Source organism: Podarcis bocagei (assembly GCF_964188305.1).
Source record: "Podarcis bocagei genome assembly, chromosome: 2".
Lineage (NCBI taxonomy): Eukaryota > Metazoa > Chordata > Lepidosauria > Squamata > Lacertidae > Podarcis > Podarcis bocagei.
The window spans coordinates 78,482,862-78,508,169 of record NC_138126.1 but is presented as its reverse complement, the minus strand read 5'-3'; the positions used below and the strand labels follow the sequence as shown (position 1 = coordinate 78,508,169).

Sequence of the window (25,308 nt, the reverse complement as noted above, 5' to 3'; positions counted from 1 at the left end):
AACCCCTTTGCAGCTCATTTTTGAAATTTTATATCAAAAGGATGGGCCAAAATTGCTGAATTGCAGTACTTAGCTGAATTTTAGTCCTCAGGCTTGTTGGAAGTCACTCCAAATACTTTTAGAGTTTTAAGGGTAGACAGAAAATTGCAAGGGAGCTATAATACACTGGGAAGGCACATGCTCTGTATGCAGGAAGTTTTAGGTGTGTTCCTTTATATCGCCAGTTAAAAGAACCTCAGGTACTGGGGTGGGGAAAGTCTCCTTCCTGAGAATGTGGAGAGCACCTGCCTGCCACTTAGACTGGATAATACTGAACCAGATAGACCAAGTGGTCTCCAGCCTGGAGGCACACTTGGAAATCTTGAAAACTGCCACAGGCACTACAAGATGACCCTTATGGTCCCTTCCAATTATACAATTCTGAGACTCTATGAAAATTCCCACTTCTTCTCACAGAAGAAAAATGAACGGTGCTTAGAACTTCCTCTCAAAAATGCAGAACACTGCACCAAAAGCAGGCAATTCCTTTGTGCCCAAACCCCAAATTTAAAAACAAAAACAAAAACCGAGAGGGATATAGGGCCTTGGTGGGTGCTGGGAGGGGGGATATCCAAGGGCACCATGGGGTACAAGGATGCCATGCTGGGGACCCCAGAGATGGGCCAAGGACTTGACTTGGTATGAAGTGGTGCCATCTATTTGGTCTTCACTAACTTATTAATGGGACTTCTAAATTATTCAACTGCTGGTTGAAATTTACAAAAAAAACTGGTTGTATTTGGTGTCCCACAGCTTTTTTTTTTGTAATACTTGCAATTGCTCAACCAGTTTCTGTAGTTAACTATGCTTCCTCTGTAAACCTGCTCTCTTTCCTTCTGCCTTCTTTGGAAGCTTGCTACCTTTATTTTCTGGTCCTTCACCAGCAGGTAGAGGGTGAAGTTTCCCGCAACCACTTTAATCCCTCTGACAGAAAAATCTTCATCTACTAAATTTCTTACTTTCCTTATGCAGCTAAAGTAACAGAAACAGGGCCACCTATTTGGTCTCCACCATGTACATTTGATACAAATTCCTTGTCTTTGCTTTCAGAGATCTCCATGACTGTGATCCTAACCCATTTCCCAACCTTTTTCGCATTATAATCCTGAATATGGCCTCCAACTCTTATTCGTCACCTCAAAATCTGCTCCTTTAAAAGAGTTCACGCATTTGCCTCCTTTTCTGTCCTATCTTCCTGGAGCAGCTTCCTAGAGCACCCATCACTTTCTTCCATTACTGCCTCAAAATGCACCTCCTGTGCATTTTGGTGAAGCCTTGGATTTAAACCCTTCCTTCAGACTCTGGTTGAAATATAAGCCCAAATATGTGTCTTATATATTTGCTCACATCCACCCCCTTCATGTTTCCCCCCGCAGACATGGCTTTTAACCTATGTCAATCTGTAGGAATGAATGTGAACTCTTTGTCATCTTCCCCACCCCATTTTTTCAATTTGTTTTCATTATTAAAGACACCATTTATTTCATAATCAATTCATAGAAATCCACTTGTAGATTTCACATTGGCTTCACTGCCCTTGTTTCATGGTGGCATTATTTCCTTTATTTTTAAAAATTGGTTTTAGGCAGGAGATCTGTTTTCAGTGGCTGTTCTCGTCAGCTGCCACTTTATTGATTCACAATGCACCACACCTTGTAGTGTTCTGCAGCGCCCTGTTAAGGAAACACATACAGAAAGATTCCCCATAATCATGGCCACTACTCCCCTCAAATGCCCACATTCATGACACCCAGGGCATTGTGGGTAAATAACAAAGCACTGCTAGCACTGCTGACACTTCTGGAGACATATACGCAAGACCTGGCCACACATCCCACTGAATATTCATACAACTAGGCATGAATACAAATGGGAGTCCCGAATTCCTTCCATTCCTCTGTGTATTCATTTCAGAACAAAGGGAAAGTGAACTGAATGGGCCCTCATTTGTTCTGAAACAAGTGCATACCTCTATTACTCTTTAAACCACCACATGCAATGATGGTGCTATATAAATAATACTAGTCCTGTTGCCACTGAAACCCACTTGTGGGCCATTCAACAACTCAAATATCAACATTTATGTTTTGGACAGCTATAATGAACACTGCTCTGTAGCAACCTCGGTGACCCCCATACTACAGTTTCCAGCATGAACACTGCTCTGTAGCAACCTTGGTGAACACCATATTACAACTCCATATTTGTAAATTTGCTGCCAACGCTTCTACTTTACCCCGGCAATCTCAGTTTTTCTTAATGGGAAAAAGTAAACAAAGACCCCAAATATCCAATGAGGTACACAGAGATTTAGCTCTGTATCAGGAAATTTTTAATGTCTGTTGTTTTACAATTTTTTACGTGTTGTAAGCTGCCCAGAGTGGCTGGGGAAACCAAGCCAGATGGGCAGGGTATAAACAACAACAACAACAACAACAACAACAACAACAACAACAACAATAATTAGCTTGCATTTCTCTGCTTAGTCAATAGTGAAACAGATTTGGCTATCTCTGGGTAGTGTCTGAACGATTAATTCTACCACACATTTTGGGATTTGTCTCTAGCTCTGGCTAGTATATCCATGCCTTTGGCAAGGCAAGCTTTCAGCCCAGCTGTATGCATGCAACCAGCTCTCCAGGAGGCTTAGCCTAGCATTTCTGTTTATTGCATCAGCCCCAAGTTTCAATGTGCTAATTAAAGGCTTCTAGTCATCTCTCAGCCACTTGGGAACAGGTTCATACGTCTCTCTCTCTCACCAGGACTTACTCTTCCTACTGCTGCCACGTCCTCTCCTCTGTGGAGTTGTGTGCCCTGAGGTGCTTGGCACAGAGACATTCCTCACAGGTGAGGCCAAAGATGCGGGCATGAAGGCAGATTTCATAGGTCTGCTTTGCCTTGGGCCGTTCTCTGAGATGCTTCCCTGGGAGGAAAGTGAGGAAGTGGATAACGTCCAAGTCGCATAGAGGGAAGGCATCCTTGAATCAGGGAAGCTTGAGGACTTCCTGGTTGTTTAGGAGAGTCAAATGGGAGGGAGGGAGAGAGAAAGAAACAGATAATTAGGGAGCAAATGCAGCTGCACAATTCAAATCCAGGAGTTTTGTTACCTAGTTAGAAAAAGAAGGGCAAAGTGGGAAATCCGATCAGTAAGCATTTGTACATTCTGAAATATCCTTCCACTTTAATCTTTCTCCAGAATTCTCCCCGTCCCCCGAGCAGGAATTTCACAATAATTATATTAATGACAGAAGCTATGTTCCGACAAAACAACAACAGCAAAATAATCATCATCACCACACCATCTTTTAATGATATAGACCATGCAATATGGCACATAACTAATGGGCATTTGCATTACATTTCAGCATGTTAAAGAATATACCTCACAATTACTTATTACTCTGGTTCAAATCTGCAGCACAAATGTTTCTGTGGTGTGAGAAAATTTGAATGTGTACAAGAAACCTCTTGGTGCTTGCATGTTAGTGCTAAGAATAAATCCTCAGAAAAGGGTGATATTTCATCGTTAGCTGATAACATACTGCCTGAGGTTGCCTCTAGCCTGTTAGTATTTTGAGAGAGGGATTCAAACACACACTCTGAAAATTTAAGTTATGGCAGTTGGAGCAGATTAATGTGCTTTGTTGCCCTAGTGCAAAGTCCTTAAAAAAATTGACTTTTAGTGGTTAGGAAAGTGATGGGGAAATGCACTGAAAAGTGTGGAACGAACAAATGATTAACGGGAAGACACAAGCAAATCAGGATGAATGCTGACTGTCGTATAGCCTCCCCAAAACAAATCAGAACAAATGCTCAATAAAGACCAGACATGCCCTAACCTCCATAAAAGCTTTGTGCAAGGATGAACGCTCAATGAACAGGTCGTTTGGAGGAGCCCACACCCAAATGTTTTTTGCCCTTGAGACGGCTGTAATGTGCACAAATGTTTACAATCTGTGGTTGTGTACAGTGTCCTTTTTCATAATTGTACATGTAAAAAAAAAAAAAAGGTTACTGGATTGCAGGTATGGGGCGATGGTGGCACAACAGGTGGAGGTGACAGTCTCCCCCATTGCTGTTTCTGATGTTGGCAGGTATTTAGCCAACAGTAAAAAATGGGTGGGTGGCGGGGTGACCAAATAATGGACATTTTTGTGCACTAATGTTTCAGAGAGCAAAGTAAATAACTTTGAAGTAAAAAAATGAGGAGTTGGAAGAAAGCAGTGAAGGTAATAAGTATGTGCAAACATATCAAGAGTTAATTTCATCTTTTCTAGTTTGCATAGAGGGGTGAGCAGGAGAGCAGCTGCAGGATTTATTTTGTCTATCAAAATTTAAGACAGCAGGGAAGCAGATATAAAATGTGAGCTCTTGGTGGATTCAAGCTACTCTAATCTTTTTCTCAGAGAAGAGACCAGCGCACCACTAAAGATCAAATTAGCCGTGGTGAAATTATCTTGCTTCATTTTATAAACTGCTGCTTTTCTGTTTTGCTGTTCACAGTTTATGGTGGTGAAAAACAACAACCTGTGCTGCTTAATAGGCAAAAAATGTCGGGCTGTGATCTCCCAATTCTCCTTAACTCCCTGAGTTAAATTCAGATGGATCGATTGATGAAGCGCCAAGAAGGGCAGCGATCCTGAAGGAAATATCTGAGGGAGGTTTTGTGCTCTTTGCAACTTGTGGTTCCATTTCTCAAGCAATGCCCCCCCATTCCCCAAAGTGTGTTGCTGTCACTTCTGATTATTTCTTTCTGCATCTGCTTTCCCTGACGAGGCCACATAGCACTTTCACCTAAATCTGTTAAATTGCTGAGAAGGCCATCAATCTTCCACCTTGAGCAGGGTGCTTAAATAACCTTCCTAAGTGCTCCTAATTTGCTCAGGAGAAACTGAGCCATGGAGAAGTGTTTGTGCCAACTCTTCTGAGAGAGGGGCCGGCTGGGGGAAAGGCAGCAACTTCTGTCACTCCTTTGTTACCTTCCCGTCGTTGTTCTGTGCTCTGGAAAAAAATGATTTATGATTTAATAATGGGGCAGCGATTCAACAAAATAACCCAGGCATCCATTTATTATGAGGTGATTTCCAAAGGAAGACACACAATAGCAGGCCTTTAAATTGGTGTTCATGATGGAGGCACTTTATGAAGCTGCTTCTGAAGTCTCTGGGCTCTGCTTTTGATTGTTTGTTTGGTTTTATCGGTGAAGCAAGGCCATGGTGTTTTCAGAGGCCATATCCTGGAGAAATGAGCCAGAGAGATGAAGAATACTCACCGGCTCATTTCAATGTGAAGGAGTTTAGTGGATAGCAGAAGGGATAATTCTAGGCCCAAAGTAGCTGTGGTGTCTCCAATTTAAACAGAGCAATTTCATGTGGTGAAATATAAGCAGGGGAAGAAATGAGTAAAAGCGTGTCCTCAGTAAAAGCAATAACATGGATAGTTAGGTTTCTACTAGGGCATTCCATATCTCTGACAAAAGACTAAAACTTGGCATTTTTCATTCAGTTTTCCTGTACTTCATATTGGGTTGCTCAGTTTTTACGTTTGCAGTTGAGATGATCACAATCAACTTAAGCTACACTGTGCCTAAGAAAGACAAATAGTTTTCTTGAACTTAAAGCAAGATGTGGAAAGAGTTGAGACCCATCTGAACTAACTCTGTATTCAGCAATCCTACACATGTCTACTCAGCCGTAATTTGCACTGAGTTCAAAGGGATTTACTCCTAGGCAAGTGAATATAGGATTATGGCCTGAGATGCACTGTCCAAATGACTCGGCTTGTCCTTCCTTTCCTTTCCTTTGTTTCTATTGCCCATTTTGTCAGGCACAAAATATGACAAGGCCCCAAGTAAGTCCATAGAGCTTTTGTTTTCTTTTGTTCTGTGAAGCTACAGATCTCCTTATGTAGGTTTGCCATATTTCAAAAAGTGAAAATCCAGACACAAAAGCTGTTAAGATTCCCACCCCTCCCATATATTTTAACCAAATTTGAAAATTCTGCCTAGACGCCATTTTGGAAAGACGAATCCAGGCTATGTCCTGGGAATTCTGGATGTATGGCAGCCCTAGCATATGTTTTTCACCATTGTGAAACCCTGCATTTATGTTTACTTGCACTTCTCACCCACCCTTCCTGCTGTTCCCCTACATTAACCCCCTAGAGCATTCCCTTCCCATCTCATGCAGCGATAAAGCTCCCTTTTCATCTTCCCAACCCCATTTCTGAAGCCGCTTCTATTCTGCACCTCCACTTTGCATCCCTGTTTTCACCTTCAGCCCCATGTCTCCTTGCCTCTCCTTTTGTGCAACCCTCCCTCCTTGCACGCAGACCTCTACCATGGTGACCTCCTTGTCTTGTAACTACCAAGCACCCTTTCCACCTAGTGCTTCTGTCCTGGAGAATAACGTTCCTTTCACATTGCATTACCTATTGCATTGTAGAACTGTGGCTTTATTATTATTATTATTATTATTATTATTAGTAGTAGTAGTAGTAGTAGTAGTAGTAGTAGTAGCAGCAGCAGCAGCAGCAGTATGAAGTTCCAGATTCAATGTACAGTGGTACCTTGGGTTAAGTACTTAATTCGTTCTGGAGGTCCGTTCTTAACCTGAAACTGTTCTTAACCTGAAGCACCACTTTAGCTAATGGGGCCTCCTGCTGCCGCCGCGCCACCAGAACACAATTTCTGTTCTCATCCTGAAGCAAAGTTCTTAACCTGAAGCACTATTTCTGGGTTAGCGGAGTCTGTAACCTGAAGTGTATGTAACCTGAATCGTATGTAACCTGAGGTACCACTGTAATTATTCGGAACAGGTATTTCATTAACAAGCAACAAACAACACCCATATAGGTGCAAACTCAATCAACTGAACTGAACCTCCTCTAACTGACAAGATAACCGACAGGCTTGCTCTGAAGAGTCTATTCACCATAAAGATACAAGTAACACCACTGTAAGTCCACAAAGAGAGAAGGGATTCCAAACTTCAGCTAAGGTGCTGGGAAGATCAGTTGCAGAATATGCCTTACAGGCTACAGGTAAACATCAGTTTCTAGGGGGATGAGAGGCAGGGAGTGGGGAACATACCCAAAGATTCCTGCATTCTCCTAACTAGGCTCTTGAAAACCTGAACAACAAAACCTGACTTGTAGCAATAGAAATTACTGTGTGTTTTTTAAATATGCATGGAAAAAATAAATGTTTTGCTTTGTTTTGTCACCTGCTTTTTATGTTTCAGTCTTGGAGCAGGGCAATAATGACATAAAATACTACTACTAATAATATACAGGATAATGAAAACATTATACAAAAATTACAGGCACTATAAAAACAAGTCCAGCAAATAACATTTAAACAATGAAGAACTCCATAATAAAACAACAAAAAATAATGAAATGACAACTCCCCTCATCTTACTTGACTGACCCTCAAACAGGTAGGAAATTGTATTGCATTTAGCAGTTTCTAGTGATTTCAGACAGAACTGCCTTTATTATGAAGAGGAAATCTTTCAAAGACTGGATGAGACTTGTAAGGTGAACCACAGCAGGAGCAGGCTAAAGTCCACTGTGGATTTTAACTCAGCATATAATCCCCCCCCCCGAATACTTTTTAAAAACACACACACGCATCAATATTCTTCATTAAAATTGCACTTTTCTAACTTGATTCCCAGCCTGCATTTGACCAGATTTCTACATGTCATCTACTTCCTTGGAGTAACTTCAACAACTCACTTTTACGATGGCATTCACCTCTTCTGCTCTCTCACTTCAGAGTAAGGGAGGTACTCAGTGTAGGCCTATTGAGCATAATGATCTGGCTGAGTCATATTCACTCATTTCATTGGATCTCCTCTGAGTAAAACTTAGTTGACTCCTACCATAACAGTTTGGTGTGCGTGAGAGAGAGCCATGCTGGTTTGTTATGATTACATATGAAAATGGAGTTAGTCGATCTGGGGAGTTGTTCATCTTTGCACATATTCTGCCTGCACTGTCATCTATCTATCAGTGTCTATTTGTAATAGGTGCTGCTGGAAGCTAGAACAATCCACAATTAATTTGTCAGGAGTCCAACCTGCTGAAGAGGAGCCATTCCTAAATAATTACATCATGGAATTGTCTGCCCTCTTTAAGCAACAATGTTATTTCTTACGGCCGGCATTTCTATAGTCTAACTCAGCCTGGTGACCTCCAGAAGTTTGGTACTCCAACCCCTATCAGCCACAGCCAGTGGTAGTCCTAAACTTCTGGTGGGCACCAAGTTGAAGAAGGCTGGTCTAAGTCATGGTATCTCTATCATCATTTCTTATTCTATCTGACTCAATCAACATTGTTTAGACAAATGTTTTGCTAATTTGTTTCTGGTGACAAGAAGACGAGTGCTTCCGTCAGTGGTAATTAAGCAGTAATGGCAATGAACTTCAAAGGTAACTTCACTATCCAAATATAAACTTCCTCAGAACATGGAGGCTCTGTTTGGATAGGTATCATGATTAATAGCTGTGTATCTTGTTGCTGGTAAGGAGGATGCAGGAGGACACAAACAAGCTGCATCTTAATTCACCCTTTGCTTTTTCACATTTTCTGACTCCTTCCTCTTTTCCCTCTATTTTTTATTATCTCCATTTGCCCCTTCCTCTCATTCTTTCTTCTGGGAGCCTCTATGGACATCTGAAGGACAGACTGGAAAGAGACTACAACTATAAGGCTATGACATCCATCTTCCACAAATTTTTATCCAACACTATTTTAAAGCTTATGTGCATTAGTGTTCATTGACACATGGCATGTGAAACATTCATGCTTTGTCTAACCTGAATCTCCGGTTGGCAGCGGTGTAGCTAGCCATTCGGGTGCCTGGTGCGGCGCGCGCGTCCTGCAGCCGGGGGTGGGGCAAGCTGCCCATGGGGGCGGGGCACACTGTGTGGAGCCTCACTGCTACCTCCCCCTCAGCTGTAGGGCCGCTGAGGGAGAGGCAGTGGGCAGACGCAAGCCCCATGCTGCCGGTTCAGGCAGCGTCGAGCCTGCAGATGCCCAAGCCACCATGTCACTCCCATGAGAAACGCGTGGCTCGGGCACGCTGCAGGCCCTGCGCTAAGTGCCGGCCTCCACAGTGTGGTGCCCAGTGCCAGCCACGTTTTGTTACATTAGTTGACTGAGCTAAGAAGTTTTGTGAGCCAAATTTTTTTTAATATAAAAAACCCCCTCAGTTTCATGAAGTGGTTGGTCAGTTTCATGAAGCGACCATGGCCTCCAGGAGATGTTCTAGAAAGAGGCACAGTGACTGGGAGCTGCTCATCCCATTCCTCATTACTTGGTGGTTGATTTTATGACTTTAACCATTTTCCTATTTGGCTTCCTTCTGTGCTAAGTGTTGGAGAATTCTTTCATATTGAATATAAAAGTGAGTTCTCATTAGTATAAACACAATGGTATATATTTTTAGCTTCCTGATGACTCATCTGAAATATCCTCTGGATGCAGGGGAGCCGACTTGGGCCCTGGGTTATGGGAGCCCAGTGCGTGTGATGTCATGATGCCACGTGTGCCCCCCAGCCTTAGAACCTGACTTCTGGTGGCACCCAGAGCCCCCTATAGTTGGTGCCCCTGCCTGGATGGACCAATGAATACGCTGCATTGCAAAAAAGTCAACTTCAAATGTAAAGGAAGAAATCTGTGCTGTGGGTCAGTTTGTATAGCCAATATGGCAGCTCTTACAGATTCAGTGGATGCTGGCAATAACAGTAATGCTAGGAATAACCATGATTTCATCTTTCAGACATAGGTAAAACTCCCATGCAGTTCATATGATTACTTGCAAAACAGATGAAATAAGGCGTATTGTGCCATAAAGTGTCACTGACGATTCATACCAACTCTTGGATGAACATCTCATTCTGTTCTCTGGGCTTTAGCTGTGTTATCTTACCAGAAACAAAATTAGCCATAGCTTTGATTCATTGCTGAGCCACTACAAAGCTGTTTTGTGCTAGCTCGATTAACTAATTGTTATAATAAATTTAGAATTTTGTTTAGAATTTTTGTACTTTAGAGTTTCTAAAATGCGTGTGGGCAGACCTACAGCCCCATTCCTGTCATTATGCAGTCATGCTGAGCCAAATAAAATTCAATTTGGGCTGCAGAAGTCCACATTGACACTTTTTTTGGTGTTACAGTGGTACCTCGGGTTAAGAACTTAATTCGTTCGGGAGGTCTGTTCTTAACCTGCAACTGTTCTTAACCTGAGGTACCACTTTAGCTAATGCCCCCCCCCCGGAGTCTCTGTGCCGCCGGAGCACGATTTCTGTTCTCATCTTGCAACTAAGTTCTTAACCTGAGGTACTATTTCTGGGTTAGCGGAGTCTGTAACCTGAAGCGCCTGTAACCCGAGGTACCACTGTACTCGCATATCTGCCTCTACCCCCATTGTCCATATATAAAATGCATAAGCCAAACCTGAAAAGTGGAGCGACGTAATTGCTGGGGAAGATTCCAACCTTTCCTGTAACCAGCGACATTCCTTTTAGCCAGCCTTCATGGTATTTTCCCAAAACACGGATACCTTCTCCTTTTTGCAACTCTAGTTCGTCTGGACTGTGAGCTGTGTAGGAGTGCAGAGCAACGCACCTGGTGAAACAGAAGGAATTAAAGAGTGACGCTACGTACTCGGAAGAGGCAGTTCCATTTATGCAATGCGACGAGGCTATGACACAACTACCTGCTCCAAAACCACACTGGGATCTGTGGCTGTGACTTCTGCCAAACCAAAAGCCTGAGCCCTCTTCAAACAATGCCTCTGCTACACAATGCAAGAATGTCCCAATAGCTCCTGAATAAGACTGAGGGAAGGCAACTCATCAAGAATGCTGAATGGATGGGTAAAAAATGTACAGGGCAGGGCACTCCCAAATGGGCTGGGTTAATGTGCTCTGTACCAAAGCAATAAAGTCAGGATTCAGAAATGCACTGAGATGCATGAGTGGAGGAAGAGACAAATACCAGCCCAAACAAGAGGTGTGGTAAACAACACAAAAGTCATGCCCACACCACACATTTAAGACACGCAACTTCCCTCAAGAAATCCTGAGAATTCTAGTTGGTTAAGAGTGCTAGGAAGTCTCACTCTGTCATGGGTAAACTACAGATCCCAGGATTCTTCGGGGGGAAATGTGTGCTTTTAATGTATGGCGTGGATGTGATCAAAGGAAAGATAGGTAGCTGAGTATAAAACACCTATGTAATTAGTTGGCAAGAACAGAATTCCTTTCAAAACCTTTAGCAGTAGGATAGCCTTCGCCCACCTGGAATCCTCCAGATATTCTGGACTTCAACTTCCATCAGCGCTAAATGGCACATACTGGGAAGGCTGCAGCAGAGAGGTTACACCTAATGATTCAGCACCTGTTTTTTGGTCCTCAGGTCTGTTGCCTGGGTACCTCCTTCCTGTCACATGACATTTCAGTAGCTAACCACCCAAAACTCACCCCCACCCCAGATATGTCATGGACATTCAGTAGAGCATGAGACTCTTAATCTCAGGGTCGTGTGTTCAAGCCCCATGTCGTGCAAAAATTTCCTGCATTGCAGGGGGTTGGACTCGATGACCCTCGAGGTCCCTTTTCAACCCCACAGTTCTATGATTCTTCAGGTTCTGCAACTCAAAAGCGATCACATTTACTAATGGGTCTCATAATTCTGGGAGCTGAATTTTAAACTGATCTTCTTGCCCATGCTAAGTGTTTTGTATGCCCATGTGGGGTTCTCAGAAGCCAGTTTAAATTTCAGATTAAGTTGAATGAAGTATCTCTGTAAAAAGAGTTGTCTCAATTTTAGCTGGTGCTTGTGGGACAGTAACCCCACAAGGGCTTCTTCTTCATCCTCTTTTCTGTATTCGTTTACTCCTGTGAGCGGGTGGGGATGGGGGACTGGCAGCATGTGGAATGGTTGCTAGGCAACAACATCTCCGGCCCTAGCCAAAGGCCCTACCCACCTAATGAATAAGGACTGAGTTTTACGTACATATTCACCGGCAGGTGTTGCTGTAAATGAGGCAGGGTGACAATGGCTGTTGGCTGCCCCAGGGGCCCAGGGGCCGAGTAATAGGAAGTGCTGACCTGTAAACAAGAATAAAAGAATCCAAATGAGCGCCTTTATTATATTCTCCCTTCAAAGGAAGTGTGCCTGAACATCAAGAACCCACAAGCCACAGGCCTCAAGGCAAAGCAGTGCATCCTGTTAAATGGAAGAATCCTGATTCACTCTGCTGTCTCTGCGGTCAAATGTCTTAATGGGGCTTTTAAATTTTTAGTCACTGATGGAGCAAGGAACACGTTCGACTGGTTGGCTTGTTTTCTCATGTCTGGGATGATGAGGATTATGCGGTCATCCCTGAGAGACTTGAAATGTGGCTTCCCTCAAGGTTCCAGTCTGTCACCTATGCTGATCAATGTATATGCATCCACTGGAGAAGCCACAATTAAGCACAAGATTGTGCCACATATGCCCACAAGCAACTTGTGTGTGTGTGTGTGTGTGTGTGTGTGTGTGTGTGTGTTTATTGGGAAAACAGTGAAGGAGACTAAACCCGCCCCCCCATGCCATAGTCCCAGTCTTTATTTGATGCCCTGGCTGCTATTTGTAAAAGCTGCAAAAGAGTGAAAATTATATTCATGTATTCCTACACATTGTCATGTGTACCATAGTTTGGCCCTGAGCAGCATTTGGGCTGAAAATGAAATGAGAGACCACTTGCTAAAAGAGGGGTTTTAGCTAAAAATCAGAGAGCTGTGTGTGCTGATATAGTCCTTCAGTTCCCAAACAAATGGAATTTTACTCTTCAAACCATGTCTCCAAGATGTAGTTCTTACCAATAAGGATGCTTTCTTTATGTTTCAACAACAACAACCCACTTCTTCTTACAAATACAATAAGGATACACTTCAGAAAGTAGTTTTGTCCAAGTGATTTCTTTGCATTAAGACAGATAGTGGGTTTCCTCCCCCCTGTATGGGTACTTCAGCGTATTTCTTCAGGGTCTACTGCTCCTACTAGTTGTTCCTTATATGAAATTATAGTTTTTATTTATATAACACTACCAGTCTTCATTGCACTCTTCAGAGTAACATAAGCCCAAGAAAGACAGGCCCTTGCCCAAGCAGCTTACTGCCTATATTTCATTGGCTACTGCCTTTGCTTCTGTGCTAGGAAAGAAAAAGATGAAGCATTTGCATTGCCCTGTTTGGCTCTTCCATGATTAGGTTTAAGGATGTTGCTCAAATGCTGAGGCCAGTGAAAAATATATCATGATTGAGAAAGTGACTTTACAAAACAAAACATGATGAAAACTGGACTGCATCCATTCTCTCCATCTGACTGCTGCCATGACCGGGAGTCCTGATGCTATCATGCAGAAAACATGGGCTGGGTTCAAAATCATTATGATGTTGATCTGCAAACCAGGAATTTCCCGAGACTTCTGGGTTGGCGCCTCCAGGCAATGGCGGAGTTCCTCCGATCGGGAGGAATTTGCTTCGTGGAAATTAGGGTCTGACCGCCACGGCGAAGGCGGAGACCCACTGAAATCACAGGCGGGAGAAGCCTGTGAACTTGGGATTTGGCTGGCACCCTTTGCGCCTCCCCTACTCGCGGGGAAACCCTGATTTGGGGATCCGGAGCGAAGTGGGGTGAGTGGCGTGGTGCTTCAAATTGACTGCTTCTTTCACGGAGTGAAGCCGCATCGCTGTTGCCGGAGAGCGCTGACTTTTTCCTGTGGACAATTGGATTTTAAACAATTGTTCAGGACTTGACACAGGAACCTACTTTGACAGGACAAACTGGGGAGGAGACGAAGGAGAATGTTGGTGATGTTGAACCTAAAATAACACAAGTGGAAGCCCCAGTCTTACCGAGGCAAATTGAGGACTATAAGTGGAGGCCTTTATGAATGAATATAGAAAAAGTCAGAATTTGAAGATTGGAGCCCTGCTTGGATTGGAGAAGGAAAGTTGGAAAGACTCTTTCATGCAGAGATTTACTGACCTTTGGGTCCTGAATCTGGTTCAGGAGGTGATTGGAGTTGTGGGGGCCTTTGGATCTGGAGGAGCCTTGAAACATGATTTGAGATATTGTATGGACATTGGTTCTAGCTGTGGAGAGTTGGTTGGCCTGTCGAGAGGGAATGGGGGCATGGTTGGGTCGGGGCCCCCCCAAGACCTGCGCTTCAGCATCTTTAGCATCAAAGAATATGAAGAAAAACTGCAGAAGGGACTTGGAAAAGATTTAAGAGCCTCGGACAGAAGATCTCCAGGTTGATGGAATGGACGGAAATGACTGGCAGAATCCGAGACCAGGGAGAAGAGATGGTGGTAGAAGATTGGGAAAGTTTAAAGTTTATATATAGAAATATTGTAAATTTAATGAGTGTTAGAAAATTGTTGGAATGAAACTTTATGGCTTTAGCAGAAATGTTATAAGGAGTTAGGTATAAATAAGTATTCTATTATTAATGGAAAATAAGGTAAAAAATATGTTAAGATATACATAATGATAAAAATAGAGAAAGATGGAAAGGAATTGCTGAAATAGAAGTGGAATACAAAAAGGGAGGTGAGAGGAGGTCGATGAAATAAGGGAATGAAAGATAGAGTGATGAAATGGTATGGTATATGTTTTTAAATTGTTGTTGTTTTGCTTTGTTTAGTTTAGTGTGTTAAGGTTGTGTTTTGTATTGTTTATTGTATTTTTTTCCTTTTCTTTCTTTTCTCTCTTTTTCTCTCTTCTCTGCTCTATTTTGTCTTTCTCTCTCACCTCTTTTCCTCTTTTCTTTCCTTGTAAGTTTTAAAAGCAATAAAGATTATTTTTTTAAAAAGGAATTTCCCAACACCATTTAGGATTATTTTTTTAAAATAAATAAATAAATTATGAATTATAAGCCTTTGGGATATATGGAGCGATGACAGCAAGGAACATGATTGTTTGGAGGAGTGAACAAAGAAACATGTTCATTAAATTTCAGCAGGAATCTCCAAGAAAAGTTCATTTATATTGCAGGCTATATGTTCTCAGCCAACATAAATGTCTTTTCCGCTTGAGGTAGATGCCTTGTTTTTCCTCTTTTCTTTCTTTCTCCCTTCTATCTTGAAATTAAAGAGTGCATTAACAGATGATTTTCTCCAGTAATAGGTTATTGCAACCGAGGGTGTAGAAAAGCAACTTTGGTTGCCCTCCCCATCTCCTTTCCTAATGGATTTTCACATTCCCATCCCACCCTTATGTCAATTGCAGTGTTCTAATGCCTTAAGAAGCACTGTAGGATTGAGCAAGCAAACCTAAAATACTTAGAGGAGTTGAGCATTTTCCTGTTCTGTAAAGCATTTTGTAATTGACAAGGGTTAAGGCAGCAAAATTCCCACACATCCATTATATTGAATTCTTCAGGCCTTTAGTGCTTATTCAGCTGCATAGCTGCTAAGGCAGCCCTTTCTCATCCCACATTCCTCAGTAGCTTCCTAGTGAAGATCATCCATTGTGAAATAAGCATGGAAAGAGCTTAGACAGTGATGGCAAATAAGCAGAGACTGTTTTATGTTGGATTATCAAGATGGGTTTCTGCCTGAGTGCTGGAAATACAGAATGGTTTTCACTGGTGAAGAAAATGACTCAGCATTTTAGAGTGAGACCAGGTTATCATTGCCACAGGTTATTCTCAGTCATTTTCTTCAAGTGCATTGCTGGTTGTTCTTTATACTACCAACACAGGAATTGGGCCACTTCCTGTGCCTATTGCGAGTAGTTCAAATGCCTATCCCTGATCAAGACTGATGGCAAGCACAGTACCAAAGCACCAAACTCTTATGCTGGAGAGAGTCTATGGCCTCTGATGCATGGCAGATGGCCACCCAAACTCTGCTTAAAAACCTCCAAGGAAGGCGTGTGTCCACCATCATCTGAGGGAGTCCATTCCACTGTTGAACAGCTCTTGCTGTCAGAAAGTTCTTTCTAATGTTTAGCTGGAGTCTCCTTTCTTGTAACTTGAAGCCATTGGTTTGAGTCCCACTCTGCAGAGCAGGAGAAAACAAGCATGTTCCATCTTCCATGCAACAGCCCTTCAGATATTTGAAGATGGCTATCATATCATATCATCTCTTCTCAGCCTCCTATCCAGGCTAAACATACTCAACTCTCTCAACTGCTCCTCATAAGGCTTGGTTTCCAGGCCCTTGATCATTTAGGTCACTAGCTTGATGATATCCTCCTTAAATTGTGGCATCCAGAACTGGACATGGTACTCCAAGTCACTGTAAGTTACCCTTATGACATTGCAGAAGTCATAATTGAGAATCGTGAGCTTGGAGATCCCACCTTGAATTCCACTGCCCATCTCATGGGTGAAGGCAGTGCTGGTGTATGCACTTGCCTGTCTCTGCTGAAGCCACTAAACTACCGATTCCTCACAGGGATATTCACAATGGAGCCCCCATTTCTCTTATGTCTCTTGAGAAAAAGAGGAAGAGATGGAAATACCCCGTGTAGTCAAGCCTCTAATCCACTTTTTATTTGCATGGAACCAGCAGAGAAGGGTAATCAGCCCAAGAGTTCATGTCACTCATTTTCTTATCTGTATTTATCCCAGTGTTAGAGCTGTCTGCAAAACCAGCCTGTATTTTTTTTTATTAGCTTTTAGCAGATAACTGACGTTGCTTGCCTGCCTTGAGAGACGAATGGTCACTGAACAGCACAGTTAACTTATCAGAGAAGACACAGGCAGGCGTGGGTCTCTGAGAAGAAGCTAAATCAAATAAAAATTTTCTAGAAAATGCCCGTTGGAAATGCAGGTCGTATAGAACCATCAGGGCTACCACAAACATTTAGCAGATAACTAGAGGGCCTCAGCAATTACTCACCTCATGAACTGCTGCTGTTTGTTTTGTGAACTTAAGCTTTAGGAAAGCTTAAGCTGTATAAATGGCAAAGCAAAACAACACCCACTCAGTACAAAGACTGCCTGTTACAATGAATTCTGACTAAAGAATGATGTAATTTAGTACACAAGAAATGTAGTTGGCTATTAAAATGCACAGCAGCTTTCTGCAGCCAGAACCTGGTTAATGTGGTACTCTGGTACCATTCCCATGTACAGTGGTACCTCTGGTTACGTACTTAATTCGTTCCTGAGGTCTGTTCTTAACCTGAAACTGTTCTTAACCTGAAGGACCACTTTAGCTAATGGGGCCTCCCGCTGCTGCCGTGCCACCGCCGTGCAATTTCTGTTCTCATCCTGAAGCAAAGTTCTTAACATGAGGTACTATTTCTGGGTTAGTGGAGTCTGTAACCTGAAGCGTCTGTAACCCAAGGTACCACTGTAATGAGGAGAAACTCCTTCGCCACCATGTGCTGAAAACATAGAAGACAGCTATGTATCTTGTTTTTCTTTAACCCAGGGGTCAGCAAACGTTTTCATCAGGGGGCTGGTCCACTGTCCCTCAGACTTTGTGGGGGGCCGGACCAAATTTTGGAAGAAAAAAAAGAATGAATTCCTACACCCCACAAATAACCCAGAGATGCATTTTAAATAAAAGGACACATTCTACTCATGTAAAAACATGCTGATTCCCGGACTGTCCACAGGCTGGATTTAGAAGGCGATTGGGCTGGATCCAGCCCCTGGGCCTTATCTTGCCTACCCATGCTTTAACCAATGCAATTTTTACTGCAATGGCAGCCCTTAGAAAGCAGAAGCTTATCTCTTCATTTCCGCCACTGTAATTGAAGTGGAGGTCCGTCCCACTAGAAAGAGGAGTCATAGGGGAAAAGTCCCAGTTGGATCAACAGGGACTTTTCACGCAAGGTGTGTGTGTGTGTGTGTGTGTGTGTGCGCGCGCATGTGAAATATCCATTCTGGTTGTTATTGGGGACTGGAGAGATAAGGCTCCTCCCCTTTCTCCCTTGCCACTCTCACAATCTTTGCAGGGTTGTAGACTAATTAAGTAGCAAATTAAAGAACACAGCACACAAGGTCTCTTCACACATTTAGTAAGCATGTACGGTGCAGGGAAGAAGGATCTTTTGTAGGTCACCCAGTTGAAGTAAGAGAGCTTGCTGCCAACTGCTTATCAGGCTCTCCAGCTGAAAGCCTGGGTGCTTAGGGCAATGCCTGCCACTACAGCCATGTCCTCTTTCACACAAGAGTGCTACAGATCTGCCCCAAAATGTGATTTTGCCATTTTACCATCCAAATGACATAGACTCAACAAAAAAAGTAAAATATCCATCACTGTTGGGTGTACGTTCTTTGGCTTTAGCTACCTTAAATTAATGCTCCACACTATAGGCTCAGGACTAAATTACATGTTGAACACAACCGCCTGTAACAAAGCCCCAACTTTCTTTACTGAAAAGCAGTCTGTGGAAGCTGCAATTTTGAGGAGTGGCAGAGGACAGGGAGTGCTTATTCTTATCTCCAACCCGCTATTTTTCAGCTCAAAATCCCCTACAGCTGCTTTTCAGGGGTTTAACCATTTTTAATTTTAAAGAAGCCAAGGCTTTGTTATGTGAATTTTTGTCCTTAGTACACAAGGTCTAGGATCAAATGAGGTGACAGTGCTGTTGGTAGGAGAGGTTCAGCAGGGGAGGGAGGAGGCAGAAACTGTCCAAGGGTTGGTCAATGGGTAGGTAGCCTGTTTGCTTGTGGCTGTTGCATGAGTAGCCAGAGAGTGGCAGTGGCGTAGCGTGGGGGGTGCAGGGGGGGCCGGGCGCAACATCTGGGGGTTAGGGTTAGGGGGCGCAAATCCACAGGTTAGGGGGTGCAAATTACTTGCCTTGCTCCGGGTGCTGACAACCCACGCTACGCCACTGGAGAGTGGTATGTGAATGGCATGCATGAATAGGGTGTGTATGAGCCTTTGTGAGCATTGCGAATGATTGAATGAATGAATGAATGAATGTGTATTCAGGGGACAGCATGTGAGAGAGTGAAGGGGAAAACAGATGGAGAAACATTCAAGAACCCCACATTTGGGGATATCAATAAATAGCCAACAACATCTAACCTCCCCACAAACTTTGTGCCAAGAAATCAAGATGAATGTTCAAGGAGTAGGTTATATGGAAGTGACTCATGGAGATTATTGGAATCCTGATAAAAAGTTTAGTTTCCAGGACAGGAACTGTAATGTCGGAAGAACGACTTCTACAAGTACCTGACACAGTGGATCATAATAAATATATTATCCTCAGAGACACTTGTGGACACACTCCCAGGATTAAAGATTACAATGCTTAAGGCAGGCATGTTTCATAAAGGGTGATACTGTTGTGTGTTGTCTCCTCCTTGTTCCTCCTAATGCACTCTTCCTCCACCCTAATTCCTCTCCTGTGCCCACAAATTTACTAATTACCCGATCTGGCCCTTTGCTCTTATCTGACGTTTACATCCTACCAGCACTGCCTATTGCTGCAGTAGGGAGAAATTCAGGAGACACACTTTTCTGAATTGCTTTCAGAAAAGGGAGTGAAGAGAGATCGCCAGTAATGGAAAATACTTAAGAATTTCAGATCAGCAAAAAAAGAAAAAGGGAGAAAAAGCAATTATAGTGGAATTTATCCACGGAGCCAGAGTTAATATATTGCACACATTCTCTCTTCTCTGCCTCCCTTTCTAATGCCAAGGTAGTTGGAAGTTTGGACCTTTGCCTCTCATCGCTTCAAAAATATGTGGCTTAATTATCAGGCTGGTGCATTTATTCCTCACTGGCATTTGAAGGAAGTGCTTATTGTTCAATCACAAATCCTACCACTTTCTCTACTGGCAGTAACAAAATAGGGAAACTGTGAATCTCCCCTTGCATTGCTCTTGAACTTGGAGCAAGGCAAGATTAGCCAACCTGCACTACATTTTGCATCCAAGATAATTGAAGGGACTTCTTGTAACCATCCTGCAATTGCTACAGTGGCTTCAGTGGGGTTTGAATTATTAGAGCATTATGCAGAATGTTTCAGCCACACATGCAGTTGGATTTCTGCTTTCTGTTCTCTCCAATAGCAAGCCTTTACATAAAATGGCAGGACACTATTGAAGAAGAGCAGATAAGCTTTGTGGTGTCCATCACTTAAAAATAAAAGGGATGAACATTCCTTTATTTGAATGGTCCGACAGCGAAATGTTTGTTTTCTTTACATAGAAACGAAACACCAAAAAATATTAAGGCTAAAAATGAAATAAAAAATACAATGGCCAGTGATGAGAACAGGGACGCGGACTTAGAAAAAATATTGGGGGGGCCCGGGAAAGCTCATGAATAATAAATAAGCTCATGAATATGCAAATAAAGTGGCTCCGGCCCTAAATAGGGCAAGCCACGCCCCCCCAGCCAGCCGATTGGCTGGCTGGGAGGTGTGGCCAGTCGGGATTCCCCTGTTCTCGCGGGATTTCCGGCCGGGGCTCTCCGATTGGGGCGCGCGGCTGGCTGGCTGGCGAAGGAGCAGTGGGGAGGAGGCGGGGGACGGCGGCGGCGCTCTGCTGGAAGGGCGCCCGCCCGAGATTATTGGGGGGGCTGAGCCCCCCCAAAAAATTTTTTGAGGGGGCTCGAGCCCCCTCAAGCCCCATGGAGTCGGCGCCTATGGATGAGAAGAGTCAGAACATTTGGGGGGAAGTATCTCAGCTTCTGTTCTTCCTCCTTAGTTCTTCAGAGTGACAGTGAGGATCATTTATAAGGGAAAAATCAGCTGTAGAATTAACAAGTGGAACCTGAGACAAGGAAATTGCAGTGCACCTCACCTCCTAACAGAAACACTCCTATTTCAGCTGGTTAGCCATGACCTTTTCCAAGGTTCTATAAGCTGTAAAGAGCTCAAGCACAAAGCTGTTCCCCCCTGTTTTCTATTTCCTACTGATATTCAGCATTCCTCATTGGACTGTTGTAGTTTTTTGCAGGAGTGAGGGTTGGAGAGGCCTTTTGCCTCTTTAGTTTTTATAAATATTCTGCAAACCTAGGAGTTACCCTGAGTATGCTAATGCCTACCCCTTGTTTCACAGTGGCGCCATTTTGACTCCATTTCTGTTGGCAGTTACCACCTGAAAACAATACGTGGAGCTACCTTAGGCACTGAGCATTAATAAACACTAACCACAAAGTATGATAATTTAGAGGCTTTTTTTTTTGGGGGGGGTACTCTCCAACAACTGTCCTAACTCAGCCAGGATAGCCACAGAGGTATGTTCCAGGGAAATATTTATCTGCCAATATTCAGGAAGCAACTTATTCTTGGAATTTCAGTTCCTGCTTCCTCTGTGTCAACAGAAAAGCATTTATTGTGTTAAGTGACCTGGAAACTACAACTAATCCAGAATGCAGCAGCTAGACTGATGACTGGGAGCGGCTGCTGAGACCATATAATACCGGTCTTGAAAGACCTACACTGGCTCCCAGTATGTTTCCGAGCACAATTCAAAGTCTTGGTGTTGACCTTTAAAGCCCTAAACGGCCTTGGTCCAGTATACCTGAAGGAGCGTCTCCACCCCCATCGTTCTGCCTGGACACTGAGGTTCAGTGCTGAGGGCCTTCTGGCAGTTCCCTCACTGCGAGAAGCCAAGTTACAGGAATCCAGGCAGAGGGCCTTCTCGGTAGTGGCACCCGCCCTGTGGGATGCCCTCCCATCAGATATCAAAGAGAAAAACAACTACCAGACTTTTAGAAGACATCTGAAGGCGGACCTGTTTAGGGAAGCTTTTAATGTTTAATAGGTTATTGTATTTTAGTGTTCTGTTGGAAGCCACCCAGAGTGGCTGGGGAAACGCAGCCAGATGGGCGGGGTATAAATAATAAATTTATTATTATTATTATTATCCACAGACCATACAAGAGGCTTCCTTCATGTGGTGCATTTGAGTTTGCATTGTATTGGTCCCACCAATGTCCATCAGGTCATGCTGTTGGACTCCTAGGCACCACTCATAGCCCCACCCATTCATGCTCAGGGATGCCCCCATTTTTGTCTGTGAAATACAGAGGCATACCTAGGGGTTGGCGAAACCAAACCCTACTGGGGGTGCAGGCCTGGGTGGGGGATGCAAAACCCCTATCAGACCAAGGGGTGCATGATGTATATGTGTGTGGCAATGTGTCACCGCTATCCTGGCAACATCAACATCATGTGTGAGAAGCTTCCCATCCTTCTTGCACAGCAACAGAAATGCTGTGCTTCGCCTCACCCTGATTCTAGGTGCTTCAAGTACTTGGGTCACATCAAATGTAGAAATTTCTAATGTGGCTGTTGTGGTAAAGTGATGTTTTTTCAGGTGTGTGTGTGCTGATGCTGCTCCTTGCCAGGGGTGCAAAGGACCCTAATGGAAGGCACGTTTTAAGCTAAGTCCCAGTGCAGTCCAATAATAACAGTATATCCCTCCTGTTGGCAAAGAATAACTGTCAATCAATAATAACTACAATCATTTCTTACGCTTATCCCTATTTGACTTTTATGTCTTTCCCCTGGATGCAAACCCAAATTAACTCAAGCCAACCCTTTTGTTTCTTTCAGTAAGCCAAATTAATTTGGTCTCTTCTCCTCTTCCTCGTGTACAGAACAATGAAACAGTGCTGCAAAAGAGGGAAGGGAAAAGAAAAACCCACTCTACAGTATTTTCAAAAGCAATTGGTTTCAGTGCAGAGGTGAGCAGCTGCCACAGAGAGAGACAGACAAAGCCAAAGACTTGTGGGCGTTGCTGACTCGGGCAGTTTCTATCATTTATAGGAGCAAAGCTTCATCTTTTGAGGAGTGGCACCCTGCGGCAGAGAGTACATGTTGACTTCTAGGGCTTTAAATGACAGCCTCACCTATCTTGAGAGAGGATTTTTTCCTCCCTCCTTACTTCCAGTCCCACAGAGAGAGTATAGCTGTTTTGGACATATCCCCCACACAGGTTACTCAGGATATTATTACACAGTGTGCAGGATGACTGTAACACTGTCACCCACACCTTTTGTTCTGAGCTTATTTTCTGCTTTATTTATCCACAGAAAAACGTAGGACTTTTCGGCAGCCCTCTAGAGAATGAGCAGAAAACTCAAAAGAAGATACCATGAGCGCAACTGTTTTTTTAGCCCATTTACATCTCATTGCATCCTACCACCTTTCGTTATAATTAAAGGGTGAGTCCTACATCCTCAGTTTTTATTAAAGGTTTGTTTGTGTATTGCAGAAGAGTGTAAATACTTAGCATCTTGGATGTGTTGCACTCAGGTACAAGAGCAGGAAATGCAAATGTATCTCATCAGCTATAAAAAAGCATGTATATTAATCAGATACTTTTAAAAAAAACAACACATGGATAAATATATAACTGGGGAAAGCCTGGGCTCCCGTTTATGCGGATTGCGTGTCAAAATACTTAGTATTTTAGCTCAGGAGAAAGTCCTCCAGAGTTCAGTGGAGCTTACTCCATATGTAGCACACACAGGAATGCTGATCTAAAGAAAAACGCTCAATAACTGATACATGTATGTCTTTATAATCCTCATCTCTGTGTGTTTTGTACTTGTCATACTTATGTCTCAAAGTGGTCCTTGGTCTGTTGCAGCAGAGAAGGGAAAGTCTGGTGGCATCTCAAGTCTAACAGGGAAATCCTATGCCTGGTGACTCAGAAGTCAGTCCCATTAGGACTGCAGGTTAACTAACATAATCCTACATGAACCTTTGTAGACAAGAACACATTTCATGGTACATCTGATGCAGTTGCTTCTTGCCTCCAAGCACTCATGCCACAAACAAGTTGAGGTGGCTTTCACACACAGAGGTTTAATTTCTCATGTACCATTTATGTGAATATGTGATTACTGTTCATACAGAATAGAGAGAGAGAGAGAGAGAGAGAGAGGAAGAGAGGCATTTGTAATGCAAATGAACATCTGGCCAATGTAGGTTGCTTATTTGCATTTCAAAGAGGTGCAAAAAAACCCCTTTAAGGCTGCATTCTTGGGCAATTTACCTGGGGATCAAGCCCTGCTGAATTTAGTAGATTTCACTTCTAAGTAAACACACAGAGAATTGAGCATGCCCAGCTCATGGAAGTTCATCCTACGAGCATTTCAGTGAAAGTGTCCTGTTGAACTGAGTGTGCAAGTTTTCGAATGGAGCGGCAACCTTATTGGCATGTGAGCAGCAGGCAGGTATCCCATACATCAGGGGTTGGACCAATATTATCAGAGCTTTCCCAGCGATAATGTGACAAAGAAAGCAGTTTGGGGCAAATTACAGTGGAAGGTCTTGGTTATAGGCAGGTGACTTTGTTATAAAGGGCTAATTGGCCCTTGCCAACGAGATGGGAGAACAGTTGAAAGTCCCTCTGAGACAGTTTGTAGTTTGCAAGTGGGTGTCAGGCGACAGTTTCACAGCATATTCATCTGCCTCCTTTGCTCGCCACAGCTGGGGGAAAAGATGTGACAGCTGGCCGAATTGCATGGAGAATTCCAATCAGAAAACAAATGGTTGTTTGCAAGAGGCCACCCTTGGGATTGTTGAGCCAAAGGCAGAAATAATGGAGTCGCATCTGGTGTTAATTAAACAAAAGGACTGCCGAGGCCAAAGATTAAGAAATTATGAGTTAACTCCCTTCCTCTTGAAAAGTATGAGTTTTGGATTGTAATAATGAAATTTAATATGCATGCTGAAGGTCCCCTCTCCACCCTTTTTCATTTTCATTCTAGACCCTTATTCATGCATGCAATCATGCAAGTGAAGCTTCTGTTTTGAATGAAAGCTGAAATTTAGTGGTGACATTTCAACAGGGTAAGTACAGCTAAGTATGCTATTGTCAAACCACCTCTGTGTGGAATTTATGCTCGATTATGTTCCCCATTCCAGTCCTACATATATTTATTTGAAAGGAAGTTCCATTGGTTTCCCTACTTCTAAGTAAACAGGCTGAGGACTAGTGCAGAAGCTAGACTATGTGGCACCAATTTGATAGCTGGCAAGTAACTATAATTTAAGGTGGCCAGGAGACAAGGGTGCTGCATCATTCTTTAAATGGTAGTATAGAAGAGGGAATTTTGCATGATAAGCTACACCTCTTCTACCCTCTTCCCCCTCCCCGATCATTCTAGTTCTGTGTCTTCTTACTCCTGCAAAACCAACTTTTCATTCGGATCCACTATAGACCTGAGGATCCAAAAGGGGTTCAAAATGGCCTAAGAGTAGTAAAGAACTTCACAAGGTATAGTGCAAAATTTTTAATTAGGAACTATGATCTTCTGTAATATAGGAAAC

The 25,308-nt window shown here is 43.1% G+C and overlaps 1 protein-coding gene across 3 annotated transcripts in view; it reads right to left on the bottom strand.

The window, feature by feature from the left end:
* SH3RF2 (SH3 domain containing ring finger 2) overlaps nucleotides 1-25,308 on the bottom strand; it is an 87,245-nt gene that overhangs the window by 4,020 nt on the left and 57,917 nt on the right. For all 3 annotated transcript variants that reach the window (XM_081181024.1, XM_081181025.1, XM_081181023.1), the window contains 3 exons: nucleotides 12,067-12,161; nucleotides 10,504-10,674; nucleotides 2,809-3,044 (listed from right to left, as the gene is read on the bottom strand). In XM_081181024.1, the coding sequence (XP_081037150.1) occupies nucleotides 2,809-3,044; nucleotides 10,504-10,674; nucleotides 12,067-12,161 (502 nt within the window). The remainder of the gene's footprint in view (nucleotides 1-2,808; nucleotides 3,045-10,503; nucleotides 10,675-12,066; nucleotides 12,162-25,308) is intronic.